General features: G+C 39.9%; 4 protein-coding genes across 5 annotated transcripts in view; 2 read left to right on the top strand and 2 right to left on the bottom strand.

Moving 5' to 3' along the window:
• The window catches only part of LOC104807902 (lysine histidine transporter 2-like), a 7,285-nt gene extending 4,251 nt beyond the window's left edge, over positions 1–3,034 (top strand). Inside the window, exons 2-8 of the mRNA XM_010533343.1 lie at positions 6–139; positions 1,194–1,577; positions 1,742–2,135; positions 2,249–2,354; positions 2,447–2,538; positions 2,641–2,709; positions 2,831–3,034. Of these exons, the coding sequence (XP_010531645.1) occupies positions 6–139; positions 1,194–1,577; positions 1,742–2,135; positions 2,249–2,354; positions 2,447–2,538; positions 2,641–2,709; positions 2,831–2,929 (1,278 nt within the window). The 3' untranslated portion in view covers positions 2,930–3,034. The remainder of the gene's footprint in view (positions 1–5; positions 140–1,193; positions 1,578–1,741; positions 2,136–2,248; positions 2,355–2,446; positions 2,539–2,640; positions 2,710–2,830) is intronic.
• Positions 3,035–4,396: 1,362 nt separating this feature from the next.
• LOC104807895 (DNA polymerase alpha subunit B) lies at positions 4,397–8,958 on the top strand. 2 transcript variants are annotated; one of them, XM_010533334.1, is made up of 16 exons: positions 4,397–4,538; positions 4,633–4,708; positions 5,131–5,262; positions 5,415–5,769; positions 5,848–5,943; positions 6,025–6,104; positions 6,560–6,635; positions 6,716–6,892; positions 7,354–7,458; positions 7,559–7,654; positions 7,776–7,868; positions 7,961–7,999; positions 8,088–8,129; positions 8,234–8,361; positions 8,445–8,571; positions 8,695–8,958. In XM_010533334.1, the coding sequence occupies exons 1-16, from the start codon at positions 4,457–4,459 to the stop codon at positions 8,851–8,853; spliced, it is 1,863 nt and encodes a 620-aa protein (XP_010531636.1). In that variant the 5' UTR covers positions 4,397–4,456; the 3' UTR covers positions 8,854–8,958. The 2 variants fall into 2 exon arrangements, with proteins under 2 accessions (XP_010531636.1, XP_010531637.1); XM_010533335.2 differs by having other exon boundaries at positions 4,461–4,538; positions 4,658–4,708.
• Positions 8,959–8,983: 25 nt separating this feature from the next.
• Positions 8,984–12,167, bottom strand: LOC104807894 (3-oxoacyl-[acyl-carrier-protein] reductase 4-like). Its single transcript, XM_010533333.1, has 11 exons — positions 11,868–12,167; positions 11,388–11,530; positions 11,005–11,058; positions 10,553–10,633; positions 10,433–10,478; positions 10,259–10,353; positions 10,154–10,186; positions 9,751–9,885; positions 9,555–9,648; positions 9,381–9,463; positions 8,984–9,266 (listed from the first exon to the last, which is right to left on the bottom strand). The coding sequence occupies exons 1-11, from the start codon at positions 12,094–12,096 to the stop codon at positions 9,234–9,236; spliced, it is 1,026 nt and encodes a 341-aa protein (XP_010531635.1). The 5' UTR covers positions 12,097–12,167; the 3' UTR covers positions 8,984–9,233.
• Positions 12,168–12,453: 286 nt separating this feature from the next.
• Positions 12,454–14,342, bottom strand: LOC104807893. The gene is made up of 2 exons (XM_010533332.2): positions 13,890–14,342; positions 12,454–13,392 (listed from the first exon to the last, which is right to left on the bottom strand). The coding sequence occupies exons 1-2, from the start codon at positions 14,248–14,250 to the stop codon at positions 12,695–12,697; spliced, it is 1,059 nt and encodes a 352-aa protein (XP_010531634.1). The 5' UTR covers positions 14,251–14,342; the 3' UTR covers positions 12,454–12,694.
• Positions 14,343–18,167: the final 3,825 nt, after the last annotated feature.

Raw genomic sequence — 18,167 nt, 5'->3', positions numbered from 1 at the left:
GGCAGAAGAAAGTGGACGAATGGCTGCCGATAACGTCGTCGAGGAACGCCAAGTGGTGGTACTCTGCGTTTCACAATGTCACCGCCATTGTCGGCGCCGGTGTCCTCAGCTTGCCCTACGCCATGGCCAACCTCGTATGGTACTCTCTCTCTCTCTCTCTCTCTCTCTCTCTCTCTCTCTCTCTCTCTCTCTCTCTCGGTTAATTCTCCGGAGATAGAGATAGGTGATTTCTATCTGTAATCTCACGGTCCTGTTTCGGTTAAACTCGATGAGAAATTTGGGATTCTGATTACAGATTTGAATTTTTCTCCGTTTTGTCTACAGATTCGAGTTTTATATCAATTTGATTCCGTTCATTCAAGTTTTATTGATAAAATATTTATTTTAAAAAAACGGTTATTTTTTTATTCCGTTTAATTCGAATCCATTTGAATTCGGGTTTTTATTTTAGTTTAGAGAAATTATAACTATTTGATTTTTATATAAGATTTTTTTTTGTTACAATGATGTATTGTTTAGATTGGATCTGTTCAATTATTCAGCTATTAATCGAATCGGCCACACAACTTTTGATTTCGATTATAATTTTCGCTCACAGAGATATTGTTACAATACATTCCAATATATAGATATATTTGTAATTTTCATTATTCCAACCCGAATTTAGTAAATCTATATCTATATACATGTATTCATATTGTTTCGTTAAATTAATGATATAAGAAATTATCCAGAATTTGTTTTTATGGTATTTAGGGCGTATATATTCAAGATTTTATCGATGAAATGTTATATTGTACATGGCGTTTCGGTATTTGATTCGAGCTTGGTTCAATTCTTCGTTTATATAAAAATATATACCAATCGGTTATTTATCATATTCGATTTGGTTCGATTTCAATTTTTATTAAGAAAAAAAATGATGTCTTTGTTTTTGTTTTTAATTCAGTTTGGTTCGATCCTGAAAAATTCGGTCTTTAAAAAAAAAACCCTTTCGTGAATTTTGAACGATTCGGTTTGGAAATGTTAACGAGTTTTTCGGTTGACGTCTGTTCCATCGTTATCCATGCTCTCACACATAGATACCACATGATATATATATATAATATATATATATATACATTATTCGACAAAAATTCTTAGCATGGGATCTATATATAAAGAGAACCTGAGTTTTAATGGATTCACGACAGGGGGCCAGGAGTGACGGTGATGATACTGTCGTGGGTGATAACGCTGTACACGCTGTGGCAGATGGTGGAGATGCACGAGATGGTGCCGGGGAAGAGGTTCGACAGGTACCACGAGCTCGGGCAGGAAGCTTTCGGCGAGAAGCTCGGCCTCTGGATCGTCGTCCCCCAGCAGCTGATCGTCGAGGTCGGAGTGGACATCGTCTACATGGTCACGGGCGGGAAGTCGCTGAAGAAAGTGCACGATCTCCTCTGCAAGGACTGCAAGGACATCAGGCTCACCTTCTGGATAATGATCTTCGCCTCCGTCCACTTCGTCCTCGCCCACCTCCCCAACTTCAACTCCATCTCCGGCATCTCCCTCGCCGCCGCCGTCATGTCCTTGACGTAAGTACTATCGCTCTTTCATCATCCTACAAAAACCAAAAACACTCGAGAGGGGACTGAAATATCCAAATTCAAAGTTTCGATAATCCGAAAATCTAAGGCTGCACAATATATAACCTTGTACATGTCGTAACCTTGTACTGCCTTTTTTTTTTCCTTTTCAGGTACTCCACAGTCGGTTGGTCAGCATCACTGCACAAGGGGCTCCAACCGGATGTCGACTACAGCTACAAAGCTTCGACACAATCAGGAAGGGTGTTCAACTTCTTGAGCGCGCTCGGCGACGTGGCTTTTGCCTACGCGGGCCACAATGTCGTGCTAGAGATTCAAGCCACCATCCCTTCGGAACCCGATAAGCCCTCGAAGATCCCCATGTGGAGAGGAGTCGTGGTCGCTTACATAGTCGTCGCCGTCTGCTACCTCCCCGTCGCCTTTATCGGATACTATATGTTTGGAAACGCCGTCGATGACAACATCCTCATCACCTTGGAGAAACCCACTTGGCTTATCGCCGCTGCTAACCTTTTCGTCGTCGTCCATGTCATCGGAAGCTATCAGGTACAAGTCTCCCTTAGTTTTTTTTTTTGTGTTTGCATATGTCTGAATCCGACATATATCCGTACATGTCTGAACCCGACATAACTGTGTATATAATCTATACGCGCTTGCAGATCTTTGCAATGCCTGTCTTCGACATGCTGGAGACGTTCTTGGTGAAGAAAATGGGATTCAACCCTTCGTTCATGCTTCGCTTCGTCACTCGCAACGTATACGTTGGTAAGTTATATATATATATATAAAGTTTATGAACAACATGATTTGATCGATGCATTGTGATAATTAATGTATATATATTCTGATTATCACAGCTTTCACTATGTTCGTCGGCATTTGCATTCCCTTCTTCGGTGGTCTCCTCGGCTTCTTCGGAGGATTTGCCTTTGCCCCGACAACCTATTACGTAAGTATCCTTTCTTGATCTCGATCGAGAAAGAACCAATCATAGAAAAAAGAAAAGAAAATTGTGGTAATATAATACATTAATATTTGCATGTGCATGCAGCTTCCATGCATCATTTGGCTCGCTCTCAAGAAACCGAAGAGATTCGGTCTGTCTTGGACCATTAACTGGGTAATGTTCTTCCTTCACCGTTATAATTACTTCAATCATGCAGTGATTTAGTTTTTTTTTTAAAATTAAAATTTGTCAATTTTAATTTGATTTTTTTTCCTTGAATTATTCGATTTTGCAGTTCTGCATTGTAGTGGGCATTGTTTTGACGATCATAGCGCCGATCGGAGGGCTGAGAACAATCATCGTCAATGCCAACAGCTACAAATTCTTCTCCTGATCGAGCAGATCGATGAATCCTTTCGTGTATGAACACAAGTATAAATTCACTCAGACTGTTTATCATGGTTTATTTTATTACGCCCTTGTTTCATCGTCAAGCTGTGTGTGTCTTTTTAGCTGAAATATAATATAACATTATATCATATAATATAATATTATTATCCTTCTCCTGTCATGTTCTTGTATCTGGTGGCTTAGGCAATTAATATATGCGTATTTTTATCCGCATTCTTATAATACTTGTACGTTTCCAACATATTGCAAGTTTGCAACGTGTGTATTGGCTTTCAAATTGCAAATCGACAATTTTGTATATGGAAATCCCAAAAACTAGAATTTGTTATTTAATACACATTAAAAAAAATCATTTTTTTTATTAATCCCAATGTCATGTTATACTACAATTGCTTTCTATCGTGAGAACGATTGAAAATAGAAAAGGTAATCTTGAATCGAATTTTTTGTTTTACAAGTTATCTTGTTCCTTTATATATTTTCTTTTATCTTAAAAAAAACACCAACAATACTCCAATTTAGCTTATTATAAATCAACATGTAATTAAAAAATAATAATCAACCAAAAAAATAATAATAAAATTTTTATGTAGGATCATTCTAGGGATGTCAAAATGAGCTCGGCTCGCGGGGGGAGCCGATCCATATTGTCTCGATTTGGGCTAGAAAAATTTGAGCCCGAATACAAAACGGGCCGAACGAGCCAACTCGTCACGAGTTAGAAAACAAATATTTTATTTTTTTTTAATAGTTTTAAATAATTTTAAAAAATATTTAGAGAGACACAGAAACATGGTATAATTTTTTTTTATATATTTTGCATTTTTTTATATTTTTTAATTTTTAAATTTGTAGTTATATTACATATAATGATAATGGTTAACTAATTAAATATATTATTATAGTTTGCTACCAGGTTTCATCGAGGCGGAGGATTATTGGCGGGATCTGCTGGTGCTCCTCCACCCCCACCTCCACCACCATCACAGTTGCCACTTCCTCCTGATGCATCGCCCGCGTTCGACGAGGATACGATGCTCGATGTCGAGGCAACACTAGATGCTTTCGATAGTCGCACCGTTCCCATCATCGATCCTGATCGCGATGATGGATTATGATATAATTATAATATTTTTATTTTTATTTTTATTTTTATTCGGCTCGCGAATCGACTCGTGAGTTAAAGCGACTCGGATCGAGTCAGAAATTTCTTGGTCCAAATATAAACGGGCTTAACGAGTTGGGCTGAAATGAGCTGGCTCGTCACGGGTTGGTCCGAGCTGGTCCGAGTCGGTTCGTTTGACCACTATATCATTCACGGCAAGGTCAACGGTCAAAGGTCAAGAAGTGAGTTTCTGGGCTGATAAACAGATTAGGGCTGCATAAATGGGCCCACTAAGGAAGAGGGTCGAGAAATCCCGCCAAACTCGAACATTTTCCCGCCAGTTTCTCCTTGTTCCTCCACAAACCTCCCCGAAACCCAGAAACCCCCAGCGAGCGAGCGAGAGAGATGGCGACGGAAGAGGATATCAAGAGGGAATTCAACAGTAGCGGATTCAAACTGATGGAAGAGGATGAGATTCTCAAAAGATGTATGCGAGCGTTAACCCTATTTTTCCACTGCTGGATCTCGTTCGTTCTCTGGATCGTGATTTGTTTTTTTTTCCCCTCAATATGTTTGACTAGGCGTTTCTTTCTGCATAAACTACAGTCTCAAGCCGTCTGATCTGGTTTCAAGCTGGGAACTCTATCATCTCAACCGGTAAGTCACATTTCTCCTTTTTTTTTTCCCAACCAAATGGCTCGCTGAATTACGATACTAGTTTGTATTTTCGATGTTCAATTTCCCATCCTCTTATTTTTTATTTTCCTTTGGTGTGATGATTGACCCATTTGACTCGGTCCGGATTCTCTGTGTTGTTGAAAAGATTAGCTCCTCTCCCGTTTTGTCCATTATAGTGTTCTTTTTCTACTTAAAGTGCTCGATTTTCAAGATTATTTTTACAAATTCGAAATGGGTTTTGCAATTCAGGATCTTGTGGAGTAGGGATATGTTCCGGGACATGTATGAATTCCAATATTGGCGCTATTAGTTATGACTGGGCTTTTAATCTGCTAGTGATATTCGCGACATGAAATTTCTCTATTTTGTATAGTCTTTGATTGTCTTCTTTGATGCGACAGACAACTCCCGGAGCAAACTGTTCAAAAGGATGAAATGGATGGATTTCTGCTGCATCTTCAGAATGAACGGAAAGAATCTATTATCGGGGAGGAATCGGGTCTGCATATTTACTCAAGTAGAGATATAGACATGTAAGTACTTAACACAGCTATGTACTATCCGATTGTTTCTGTGGATTCATGCTCATAGTTTTGTTGCATGTTTGAGCCTGTGGGTAAGAGATCGCCCCGAAAGATTTTTTTTTTTTTGAAGATAGACAAATTGTTTGAACACAATTGTGCAGGCTTTTGGATGATGTATATGAAGATACAAATGAAGTTGTTAGCACCCCGACAGACAAGTCTCACAGATTGCATTCGGATCCATATGATTCAATAAACAAAACAAAGGGGTCTGGTTACTCTTCCAGGAAGTCTGTTGTGCACGTTACACCTTTCGGGCGGCGGACAAATAAGTTTGTTGTGAAATTCAACATCGATAATCTGGAAAAAGCAGAGAACGGAACCAATGACGATCAAGAAAGTTGTGAAGATGATATCATTAAGAGGGTTCAAACGAGCCACAGGTGCTTGTTGAGAGTCCATGGCTCAGGACCTGAGCCTGGTTGCAGGTTCATGTATGACAGAATTGATGACAGGGTATGTGATGCTAGAGAATGTCTTTTGATCTACTATCTCCGAGTGCTTTCATGGTGATCTATTTTTTTACGCTTCCAGTTTAACGCGCTTGAGAATCGTATTTCAAGGCACGCGGATGCATTTGTTGCGTCAGGGTTATATGAAGAGCCAGTGGACCCAGCTGTTGCTTCACAGGTAGTCTTGCAGGTCTAACTTCTTGGCTTCAATAAGTTACATGGTATAAGGTTGCTTACTATGTGCTACTGATTGCTTTAGAGAAGTATATTTGCTGTTGGAATGATCTGTTGTGATGGAGAGGGGCATTTGAATGAGAAGTCAATTTTATTGCAAAGCAGGTAACTCAAGTCTGCCTTCCTACTTTTTTTGGTTTAAAACTAACTCGTACTGAAACTTATTGTCCCTTCTGGTTTCAGTGTGAAACAATATTAAGAAATGAAACCATAAACTATGGAGTAATTGCGAGAAATATAGCATGTCATATGAATATAGTTCAGATGCATATGCTTTTGAAGTGTTGTATGCAAGAACTGACCTAGAACGATTCAGAAACTGGTGAACATTGCTGTGCTTGACTCAGATTCCACTTGAGGTTCTTCATGCCTATAGATGACTGTAGTTATTAGCATAGTTCTCTTCAGAACATTTGTCGGTACAAGGAAGAAACTTGCTCTTTGTGTTTTGAATTAACTCCAACTCAAGTCTATACACCCAGCTTATCCAATTAAATGACACCATATCTCTTAAGCTTCCAGTTTTTCTGTCATAATGCTACAAAGTTATGTTTCGGCAGTGGTGAGCGTACTTCAGGGCGACGAGTTCAGCTGGACTTGAGCAGAATAGATCAATTCTCCATATTTCCTGGCCAGGTGACTGCATAAAACAATCATTAAGCTTTCATGTTCTCGAGAAAGATACCCATGTTATATGGGAGTCTGGATTTGTGCAGATAGTTGGTGTGGAAGGCCAAAATCCAAGTGGACATTGTTTCATTGCATCAAAGCTGGTAGATTCAGTTCCTTTGGCAGTTGCAGCTGACACGGATTTACCTCCCGCTAAGAAGCAAACCGTGGAAAAGGAGATCTTATCAGCCGAAGAATCCTGCACAAGATCAGAGGTTTCATTTGTAAGTATATGGGCTTCCACCTCACAAACAGTACTCGTCTAGCCATCTAGTTTCCTAGTACTTCTGTCATCGTATTGGAACTTTTCTTTCTTCCACATAGGTTGATAGATAAGTGCGTGTTTTAGCTGACAAGATGAGAAAACTGTCAAGTGATGAGAACTTGAAAAACCTCAAAATTGTTTCAGTAAAAAGGTCAAAAGCGGTGGTTTAGAGGATGCCAAGGACTTGGAATTCTTTTAGAATACATGTGATGCTATGAACCCGCAGAAGGGTCTCTTCCTCCTGCTTTGCATTGGTTCTATCTTCACATGAAGATACTACTAGTTGCCTCCAGATCACAGCGGGTTGCTATGTCTGTGGTGATTTTTCAGTGGGAAAAATGTTATAATACGTGGTTGCAGCTGGTTAATAATCGTTGTCTTCACTTTAGACCCATGAAGTATAGGATTTTTATCTGGCAGATAATTGCTGCTGGACCATTCACCACGACGGACAACTTGCTGTTTGAGCCGCTGAATGAGCTGCTAGCATATGCAAGAAGGAAGTCGCCTCAATTACTTGTCCTGGTAAACAGCTGATGCACTTTCACCAAGTGACAATTTCATGGTTTGGGCGTTCCAAATCGATCATGCATTCAAATGCTAACATGAAGATACTATGATTCAGCTTGGCCCGTTTGTGGATTCTGATCATCCGGAGATCAAGAAAGGGACTGTAGATGCCACGTTCGATGAAGTGTTCCAGACAGAAGTTCTCAGTAAGGTAGTGAAATCAGGGAGAGACAAATGTTTTAGCAGTGCGACTTGTTGGAAGTGTAGGAGGGGATCTTATGCTGATGCCATTGTTGGTGCTCTCTCTCTCTCTCTCTCTCTCTCTCTCACAGTTGCAGGATTATGCGGAATGCATGGGTTCAGAAGCAAGAGTGGTTCTGGTGCCATCCATACGTGACGCTAACCATGACTTCGTTTTCCCTCAGGTGGCCCACACCCTCCTGCATCAGATTGTTTTTAAGTTTGAGAGTTTTTTTTAAACGTTTTTGTTTGTTGTTGTTGTTGATGGGTGTGGCAGCCTCCATTCGACATTCGTATACCTGATCTCGAGCATCAGGTAAAGCTTATTTGTTTTTTTAACAAACGGACAAGTCAATAACTAGAAACGGTCGGTCTGATTCTCGATTGAAATTTTGTTGTTTTAGATAATAAGCGTGTCAAACCCAGGAACATTGGAGGCGAACCAGGTAAGAAAAAAGGGGTGGCTTGCAAGTAAGAGTGAAAGTGAAGGTGTGCATATATATATATATATATATATATATATATATGAAGTGTGTGTAAAACTGGGCAGGTGAAGGTGGGGTGGTGCAGTGTGGATGTGGTGAAACAGCTGAGTGGGGAGGAGATTGCCAGAAACCCAAGCGGAGTGACCGGGGACCGAATGGCCAGGCTTGCCTCCCATCTCCTCCGTCAGCGTTCGTACGTCTCTTCTCTTCTCTTCTCTTGTTTGTTAATGTCCTCACCCTGTCATCTAAGTCCGTGTGTGCGTTGGGCGGAAACAGTTATTATCCCCTGTACCCAGCAGCAGAGAGCGTGCCTCTGGATTACTCCCTGGCTCCTGAAGCTTTGCGGATCTCTTCCGTCCCTCATCTTCTCATCCTTCCTTCCGACATGCGCTACTTCGTCAAGGTTCTGTCCCATCCTTTCTCATCCCGTAAAATCATTTTCCAAACGTTGTTAAAAAAAAAGGAATCAAAATATGATTACGTTTCATATATATATGTGTTGCCAAAAAACAAAAAAAAAAAACAGGAGTTGGAGATGGAGATGGGTGAAAGAGAAGGGGAAGGCAAGTGCGTATGCGTCAACCCAGGAAGACTATCCAAAGGTGAAGGAGGCGGCACCTTTGTCGAGCTTCTCTACACGTCCTCCCCTCCCTCCCTCCTCCGTTCTTCCATCATCGCTATTTAACTCTCTGTATTTTCCATTGTAACCCCTACTACTCGATTCTCATCTCTTGAGGGGGTTTAGAATTTGCCTATTTCTTCTTTTTTTAATCATTTTTGTAATGTGTAACTCTTTTATGGCAAAAGCACAAATCTGACCAAAGTACATTCCCGAAAGATAAAAGACGGGTACAAGGGTGTGTAAAAACTCAAGCGATTCGAACACTTTCAGGTAGATACCACTCTCATATGAACCCACATCAAAACCGTTTTTTTTTTCTAGTATTATTAATAAAAAAACGGCACCATAAACCTCGACTGGGGCTGTTTACCTACTCTTCTTAATGCGGTGCTAAACCATAGAATCTTTACTCCAACTACGGGTGTCGCTTGCCAAAGAAGGCTTCACATGGAGATTCCACCGTCAATGGAGTAGACCTGCAATACCCAAACCAAAACCAAGGAAAAAAGAACAAGAGGAATTTACAAAGACTGTTAACTTTTGTAGCAGAAAAATATCAAAATCTAAGAAAGAGAGAGAGACATAGAGACCTGTCCCGTAATGTAACCGGCTGCAGGATCCAGGGCCAAGAATTTTACCAGCCCTGCTACGTCTTCTGGCTGCCCATACCTCCCTGAACCCATTGCAAGGATCCCAAAAGTCAGTCGAGGTCTTCTTGTTCAAAGTTTTTGGACAATGGGGAATATTATTTATCCACGTTTTACCTAGTGGGATGGTTTGCAAGACTTTCTTCTCAAAGTCTTCCCCAAGCTGCGCAGTCATGTCCGACGCAATGAATCCAGGAGCCACCACATTCACCTACACACCACCACAACCATCTCCCCACTCATTCATATACATTGTCCTCCCTCCCCAAACAACAAAGAAAAAATAGGTTAGGAAAGGGTAGAAAAATTGTACATTTATGTTCCGGCTTGCATACTCTTTTGCAACGGTTTTGGAGAGACCAATGACTCCAGCCTTTGCAGCTGCATAGTTTGCTTGTCCAACGTTACCAATGAGACCCACCACTGATGATATATTGATGATTCTCCCCTGCAATGCATACTCATATAAAGGATGCTATTTTCTTCATCTTTTTCAATAGAGAGCTTGAACACTTAAATTCCCATCTAGCAAGAGAATTCTTAATATTATCATATGGGAATAGCACTTTGTCAAACAACTAGGGCTACCAAAGAAAAAAACAATGCCCTAAAATTGATAGTTTGCTGCTTACATTGTTGACTTCTTATTCGTTAAGACATTTGACCACACATGGATAGGTAACTGAGAATATGTAGAGGGTGATGAAAAGCATTACCTTTTTCTTCTTCATCATGATCTTTGTTGCCGCCTACAAATAATAAATGGATTTCAGTCTCTTGAGTATTGGTCAAAGTTTCAGATAGATACAAGGCAAACAGACCTGGGTACATATAAACACTCCAGTGAGATTCAAATCGATCACTTCTTGCCATTGGGATAGCTTCATTCGCATCAGCAAGGTATCCCGAGTAATTCCTGAAAGTATGCTCCTTCGTCAAGAAGGTCCTAGGTTTAAAGTCAACAATACCAGAGACACTAGTTCTCAGTTAGTTACCAGCATTGTTAACCAATACATCAATGGTTCCCCAGGCATCAACAGCCTGCAGAAAACAAAACAATAAGATTATGATAAAACGTAAAAAGGAAATAACACAGTGTACAATTAACTACTCACAGTTTTCATCATTGCTGCAACATCATCCTCTTTTGAGACATCACCCCCGAATGTAAGAGCCTGGCCACCATATGCCTCAATCTACAAAGTCATAAGAACTTGATGATAGAGCATACACAAAGGAATCAAAGGAGATCAATATTTGAGAAGCATCTGGTTATAATAAATAGAATCTTCAAACACCAAGGAACACATTTGCCTGAATGTTCTATTATACTCCCATTTCTTGTTCTTTAAACCGGTACTAGTTCAGCTATCCATCACTAAAATGGACAGTGTGATATCTCTTCTTGGATAAATAGAAAGATTTTTCAACATGCATACACCAGTATACGATCACTTAGCATCCTGGCAAGCAGAAAACAAGATAATAGTTCTGAAACTGATGAGAAATCATATAAAGGTGATGCAAGAAGTAAATCATACATATTCTAACATAGGGCATCAGTTACCTGTTTAGAAACTTCTTCAGCCTCCTTTGCCGACCTAGCATAATTTACCAATACCTGCAATGGTTTGAAAATTGAAATGTTTACATCCAAATCAGCAGTAATACTTAACAGAAAATAAGGTTGCAAGGTTTTCCCCCTCTTTGGTTGAACTGAAAAACAGCAGCTGAAGCCCAAGTAAAACGACTATGATGCCAAGAACCAACCGTCGTGGGGGGAAAAAGTCCCTTAGGTCTTCCGAACAAATTTCTTAGAGACAGATACAACGAGCCTGAGCAAAAACTCCTGACTCATTTTATATCTAAACTTAATTCTATAAGCAGGTTCAAACATTGTAAGGATCATAAATAAAGGAGGCCTGAAAACACAATCGGAATAATATTAACCTTACAGCCAGCTTTCCCCAAGGACAGAGCAATTGCTTTACCAATCCCTCTGGAGGCTCCAGTCACAACCACCACTGGAGATTCCACCTTTTGGTCAGCTCCAGGTGCTGATTGTTCAGCACTAGCCACCTGAGCTTTCACAACTGGGTTCATTTCATAAGATTATACTCATCTTAGCTCCCACTCTACAATATTCAAGGTACATTCGAAACACAATAGCATTATACACAAATAAAAACTGATCATCTTTCATTCATCAACGCGCATCAAACCGGTTTCGTGCTTTGTCGGAACCGTTAGGAAAGCAACTGAAACACAAACCAGAATCAGCCTATCCAAAGAGCCAAAATCGGTTCCAACGACAACCAAGAAGTGAGACCAAATCAAAGGGAATATCGACAATGCGAATTGGCCATTCCATCGAAAGCCATGCCTGATCACCGGAAAACACAAAACGCGGGAAGAGAGAGAGATGAATACCAGAGGAAGCATACAATCTTCTGGATCCATATCGCAGTCCTCCTACAGGAAGAGACAGAGAGCGGACCGGAGCGAAATGCTGAACGTGACAGATCTCTCGGTCGGCGAGCTTTCCGGCGGACTTGAAGGCAACGAAGCTGGATCCTGCGACGGTGGAAGCCATGGAACCAAGAGCAAGAGAAGTCGCTGGAAATGGTGAACCTCTGATAGCACGAGAGAGAAAATTCATAAAATGAAGCGATTTCTTTAGTTTATAAGGTCAAGCGAAGCGATACAAACGAAGTTTCCGCTCTGCTGGTGTGCAGTTGAAAGGTGCCGAGGGGAATGAGGATCAGTCAGTTGTGTAAAGGGGATCCAATTTCTCACCTAATTACGATTATGCCACCGCCACCATTTGAGCTTCCTATATGCTGAATTTATTTATCACATACGGTCGAAGGATTTTAGTTTTATAATGAACAGAAGCAGAGAATTTTGATTAACTTTTATATTCGTCTTAAAATAATAATTTTCCATCTTATGTTATAACATTTAGAAAACAAATGCAAAACAATCCGTTCTTTATCCACCAAAAAAGGCATTATCATCATAAAAATTGGATTTTTATTTGTCGACAAGCAAAATATTAGGAGAAATATGAACCATGCTAACTTGGAGTTATGGCCCTTTTTTTCCATTTGATTTCACTCTATGAAACATCGGCACAAGCAGAAACAAGCCTCTACAACTACAACTGAACCAGATCTCACTCTGACATAAGATGATGATGAGACCAGACACAAGACACATCCACTTCACATGAAAAGATCTGTGCTTTAGCTGCAGGGTCATACTATCATCCATGTCAAGTGCCTGTATCCGGCCCATTTCGCAGCAAGACGCACACCCATGGCCAATGCAACAGCCAACAATGGCACTGGAACACTCCTACCAGTTTTCGAGCCCTCGCTTTCTAGCTTCCTGTCTGATGGCCTCCTCGAATTGTGATACATGGCTAGAGCCAGATACCCGGCCATGGCCATGACTCGCACCCATGGTTCTCCTACTGCAGCTAGAACGGCAGCTGATGGAAGAGCAGAAGTGACATGGCCTCGCTTCTTGATCAAACGCGAGAAGCCATACAGACCCAGTAAGAGAGTCCAGAAGAATGGCTCGGAGATGTAGCTCTGAACGGCGGCATAGCCAATCAAGCCCGCAACAGTTAGGACGTATGGTTGGCTGCTGATAGAGTTGGGAGCAATGGCCTCTCCTACAGCTAGGACTGATGATGCAAGCAGGACAACAGTGGTCAACTCTCTGATAGGGGTGTAAGCCACAATGCCAGAGTAGAAGGCCCGGATGCTGTACATTGCAGTCTCGATGAAACTGATGAGGGATGTGATTGGGTCGCCAATGAAGTGGAAGACAAGGGCCAAGCCAAGTTTCAGAAGGTCTCCCAGAATCCTGAGTATGGTTAGAGCGGCTTTTCTCCAGTTGGATAGTTCAAACAAGACAGCTCTCCATGAATACACAAGAAACGCTAGTGCTGCAATGAGCAAATCATGACATTAGTCAGAGATGTGTTCTTCGTACAGATAGTCTTGTCGAGAAAGAAGAAGAGCATTCATGGCAAATACGTTAAGGCTACAAACATGTAAATGCAAAGCCGCGAATCATCTAAGAGAAACTAAACTACCAAAAGAGTTATCATTGTCTGTAAATATACGTGCAGATCTCTAACTGGGCATCAGGGTCGTATCCCCTAACCGAAAAACCCTAGCCTTCAACTTGATGACGACATATGTCCATAACTAAGCTCGACGACAACACACAGAAAATCCTGAAACAGTCCGTAACACCATAATCAGTGAATCTGGGCTCTGAAATACATTCAGAAAGCTGCCTACTACACGTAAATTTATGATCCATAAGCTCACATTCAGACAAAAAGATCACGCATCAATACGCGCTTTTTGGGCAATTCATCCAAAGTAGAGTCAAAGTGCATTTCAAAACTTAATAGAGGAGGAAAAAGGGACATACCCACAAACCAAGGCCACCGAACGGTTGGATCGGGAGCTTCTTTGGTCAAATACCTGAACCTGTCAGGCATCGTGCTCTCTCCTCTAGCCAGTCTCTCCGTTTCCTCCGCTACACCGTCGCTTCTTCCATCTCCTTTCTCCGCACAAAGCTTACCACACAACCCTAAACGACGAACCTTCGCTACGCCATTAAGCGAGAATGAAGAAGACGGAAGCGCTTGCTGAACCCGAAGACGAGAGAGATGAGAGAATCTGAGAGAACGAATGGGAGCCCATCGCCGGGACTGAAAGTTCTCCCGGTCGGAAAGATTCCCGGCGGATTTGAAGGCAACGAAGCTTGACCCTGTAACAATGGAGACCATGGAACCGAGAGCTCTGACGAAATCTGTTGATCGACGGCGACAATGGAGCAAGAAGAGCAAGCGAACGAAGAAGTGCAGGAGAAGAAGCTGGGAGATGAGGATCAGTTTATTGACGAAAGAGGCCCCGTTTCTGACTTATTTACGTTACTGCCACCGTTTGTGAATTGATTGTTCGTTGGCCCATTGGAGATGAGATGGCCCATTTCAAGAAGTTCATCGAATATTGTGAGGAAAATTGGAACATAATAATATATATAGGTATCGGTGGGTTCGGGTCGCGTCGGATCCGAACGTTTTGAATTCCAATTTGGGTTGGTCCAATTTTTTCGGTTTATATAATCAAACCTAAAATTCGACCCGGATTCGAATCGAACCGGGTCGAAATATGTTTGGATTGTCTCGAGTTTAAATTTGACCTGCAATAAACACATTCTTAGCTTAGTAAGTTATTTTATCATGTTTTGGTAGAGGGAGAGGGAGAGGCTCTCAGGTGGCATTTGCCTTTTTACTGCATCACACTTCACACGTAATAATTGCTAGTTTACTACCGGTGTTACTATTGATCTTTGCCTAATTATGAAGAAGCCCTTTTTATTTTTATTATTTTTATTTTATATTGGATTTCTTGTTCCATAATCAGTTCAGGTTTCTACTTGTAAAGCACACACTCTATAATCTCTCTTTTCTTAGATTATTTCAAATTGAAAAAATATAAGACATGAACATTACATGAAAATACATCATTTATTTGAAATGTCATTTTTTTATATGTAGTTGTGGATGATATAATTTAAGCCGAATGTTCAATAACTTTTTTAAAAGAAAATATGTAGTTCTTTACCAAAAAAAAAAAGAAAATATGTAGTTCTTGTTAAACCATTTGAAATTAAATTTCAGTACCTATAAATATGATAATATACAAAACAAGAAAATACGCAGAAAAAACCCTATAAAGTGTTTGTGTGAGAGATCTTCTGTTAATTTTAACAATACCGTATTTCTAAATACATAGAAAATACATCATGAATCTGACATGTAGCATGTAAGAATGAAATAGAATAGAGTCTTACCTGAATCCATTTCAGCAATGAATCCGGTAGCGTCTGAACAGTAATCGGAAATTGTGATCTTCTAGATCAACACACGAGCAGAAAAAAATTCTCACAATATGGGCTGTAAGAATTCTGAAAACTGGTGTGTGACCTAGGGACCATACCCTTAATTTATAGAAAATAAACTTCTTATTATTTCCAATTCCGCCCATAAAAGAAATGGAAATAACACAACGGTATATGCACATTAGCTCCTAAACTTTACCGAAATCACGATTTTAGGCATATTTCATAAATGATCACATTTATGCCTTATTAATAGCTAACGTTACAAAATCCATGATTTAAATCCAATATTGAATCATATTAATTGCGAATATTTATAAAATATTCTAACAATCTCCCATTTGATTCAATATATATGATTTTGGATTATCTTTAGAGAGCTCAACAACATGCTATTATTTTGTAATTTCATCAATCTAGTCCATTAAACGTATAATATAGGACCTTAGCGGCTTTTGTCATATTTTGCACGACTAAGCCTTCTAAGATCACATATATTAACAAATCCAATGACATAGATCAAAGCTTAGGTATGCAACATGAAAATTATACGATAAGTGATCTATACATGTCTATTTTCAACTGGTCCTCTTTAACCTTATGGAGATCTTAACATTTCAGAGTAGTAATTAAAACTTTTAAACTTTATTTTCTGCAGAAAACTTTACTTTTAGTCACTTCCAACACATAATTCCCACTTAAACTATACATTATCGAATGATAGTACACCCATATGAGCAACATGCTCAATAAGGACCGAGGGTGGTAAACCTTTAGTAAACGGATCCGCTATCATGGAAGTCGTGCCAATGTGTTCAAGACTTATCTGACTACTCTGTATCATTTCTTTAACAACCAGGAATTTTATGTCAATATGCTTTGACTTAGAAGAACTCCTGTTGTTATTGGAGTACATAACCGCTGACTTATTGTCACAGTATATCATAAGTGGTCTTTCTATTTTGTTCACAATTCGCAGCCCTGTGACAAAATTTCGCAACCAAACTCCATGATTGGATGCCTCATAACATGCTATAAATCCTGCTTCCATGGTTGAAGCTGCCGTGAGTGTTTGTTTAACACTTTTCCACGATATAGCTCCACCAGCTAACAGAAAAACATAACCAGACGTGGATCGACGACTGTCTTGGCATCCAACAAAATCAGAATCTGTATAACCAATGATCTCTAAAATTTCTGATTTTCTATAAATTAACATGTGATGTTTGGTTTTCTGTAAGTATCTTAAAACCCGTTTGGCTGCTTTCCAATGATCCATTCTTGGGTTATGTAGATACCTTCCCAACATCCCAACTGCATACGCAATATCCGGACGCGTACACACTTGAGCATACATGAGACTTCCTACAACCGATGCATAAGGAATCTCTTACATCTGTTTTTGCTCAAATTCATTTCTTGGGCATTGTGCAAGACAAAATTTGTCTCTTTTAGCAATGGATGTGTTCCCTTCTTTACAGCTTTTCATCCCAAACCTTATTAATATTATTTCGATATAGTCCTTTTGAGACAATCCAAGTATACCCCGAGTTCTATCTCGATGTATTTGAATTCCTAATACAAAAGCGGTGTTTCCCAAATCTTTCACTTCAAAGTTCTTTGACATGAAAGCCTTAGTCCCATTTAACATCTCTATATCATTAGAGGCAATTAGTATGTCATTGACATACAATATTAATAAGACGAACTTACTCCCACTGAACTTATGGTATACACATTCTTCTACAACATTTGTTTCAAAACCGTATGAACAAATAATCTGTCGAAATTTGTAATACCATTGGCAGGATGCTTGTTTAAGCCCGTAGATGGATTTCTTTAATTTACAAACCATTTCTTTTGAATCGTCGATCACAAAGTTTTCTGGTTGTGCCATATAGATTGTTTCATTAATGTCTCCATTAAGAAACGCTGTCTTTACATCCATCTGGTGTAACTCTAAAACATAATGAGCTACAAGTGTCATTATTGTTCTGAACGAGTCTTTCGAAGATACCGGAGAGAAAATCTCTTTATAGTCAACTCCTTCTTTCTGTGTAAATCATTTTGCTACAAGACGAGCTTTATACGTATCCACATTTCCTTTAGAATCCCGTTTGGTTTTAAACATCCATTTGCAACCTACGGGTTTGATGCCTTCAAGTAATGGAACAAGTTCCCAGGCATTGTTGTCTTGCATGGATTTATACTCTTCATTCATGGCTTCAAGCCAATTTTGAGAGTTTGGACTTTGCATAGCCTGACGAAAATTTATTGGATCATTTTCTAATAATCCAACATTTTCTACATGCTCTTAGAGATATACGACATAATCGTCTGGAATCGCACTTCTCCTTACTCTAGTTGACCTTCTTGATGGCAACTGTTCTTGAGGTTGTTGAGATTGTTCATCCGGAATAACCTCTTGAATCAGTGCGAGGAGTTGCATGTTGTCTGATTGATCTAGATGTGTTATATCATGACCAATTATTATGGGAAGATGGACATATTCTTCCTCAAATGCAACTTCTCGTACCTTATTTCTATTCCCAAACTCAACATCCTCAAAGAAATGGGTTGTTCCAGTTTCGAATATCGATCTGTTTTTGGGATCATAAAACTTGTACCTCCTGGATGTTTCTGAATACCCAACGAAATAACAACTTATTATACGCGGGTCTATTTTCTTTTCTAATGGCTTGTAAGGTCTTGCTTCTGCTGTGCAACCCCATACATGTAAATGCTTTAGAATTGGTTTCTTACCCGTCCAAAGCTCATAAGGGGTCTTTTTAGTTGCTT

This window comes from Tarenaya hassleriana, unplaced genomic scaffold, assembly GCF_000463585.1.
Source record: "Tarenaya hassleriana unplaced genomic scaffold, ASM46358v1 Cleome130, whole genome shotgun sequence".
NCBI classification, from domain to species: Eukaryota; Viridiplantae; Streptophyta; class Magnoliopsida; order Brassicales; family Cleomaceae; genus Tarenaya; species Tarenaya hassleriana.
This window is presented reverse-complemented; position numbering and strand designations above follow the sequence as displayed.

Bases quoted from the DNA above. Each gene is read 5' to 3' on its own strand.
- LOC104807895 (XM_010533334.1), top strand. From the start codon at position 4,457: ATGGCGACGGAAGAGGATATCAAGAGGGAATTCAACAGTAGCGGATTC. The intron at 5,944-6,024 runs GTAGTCTTGCAG...TGATTGCTTTAG, and splicing joins ACCCAGCTGTTGCTTCACAG to AGAAGTATATTTGCTGTTGG. The intron at 6,105-6,559 runs GTAACTCAAGTC...ATGTTTCGGCAG, and splicing joins TCAATTTTATTGCAAAGCAG to TGGTGAGCGTACTTCAGGGC.
- LOC104807894 (XM_010533333.1), bottom strand. From the start codon at position 12,096: ATGAATTTTCTCTCTCGTGCTATCAGAGGTTCACCATTTCCAGCGACT. The intron at 10,479-10,552 runs GTGAGTAGTTAA...TGTTTTCTGCAG, and splicing joins TTGCAGCAATGATGAAAACT to GCTGTTGATGCCTGGGGAAC. The intron at 10,354-10,432 runs GTAACTAACTGA...GCATACTTTCAG, and splicing joins TGTATTGGTTAACAATGCTG to GAATTACTCGGGATACCTTG.
- LOC104807893 (XM_010533332.2), bottom strand. From the start codon at position 14,250: ATGGTCTCCATTGTTACAGGGTCAAGCTTCGTTGCCTTCAAATCCGCC. The intron at 13,393-13,889 runs GTATGTCCCTTT...TGCTCATTGCAG, and splicing joins TCGGTGGCCTTGGTTTGTGG to CACTAGCGTTTCTTGTGTAT.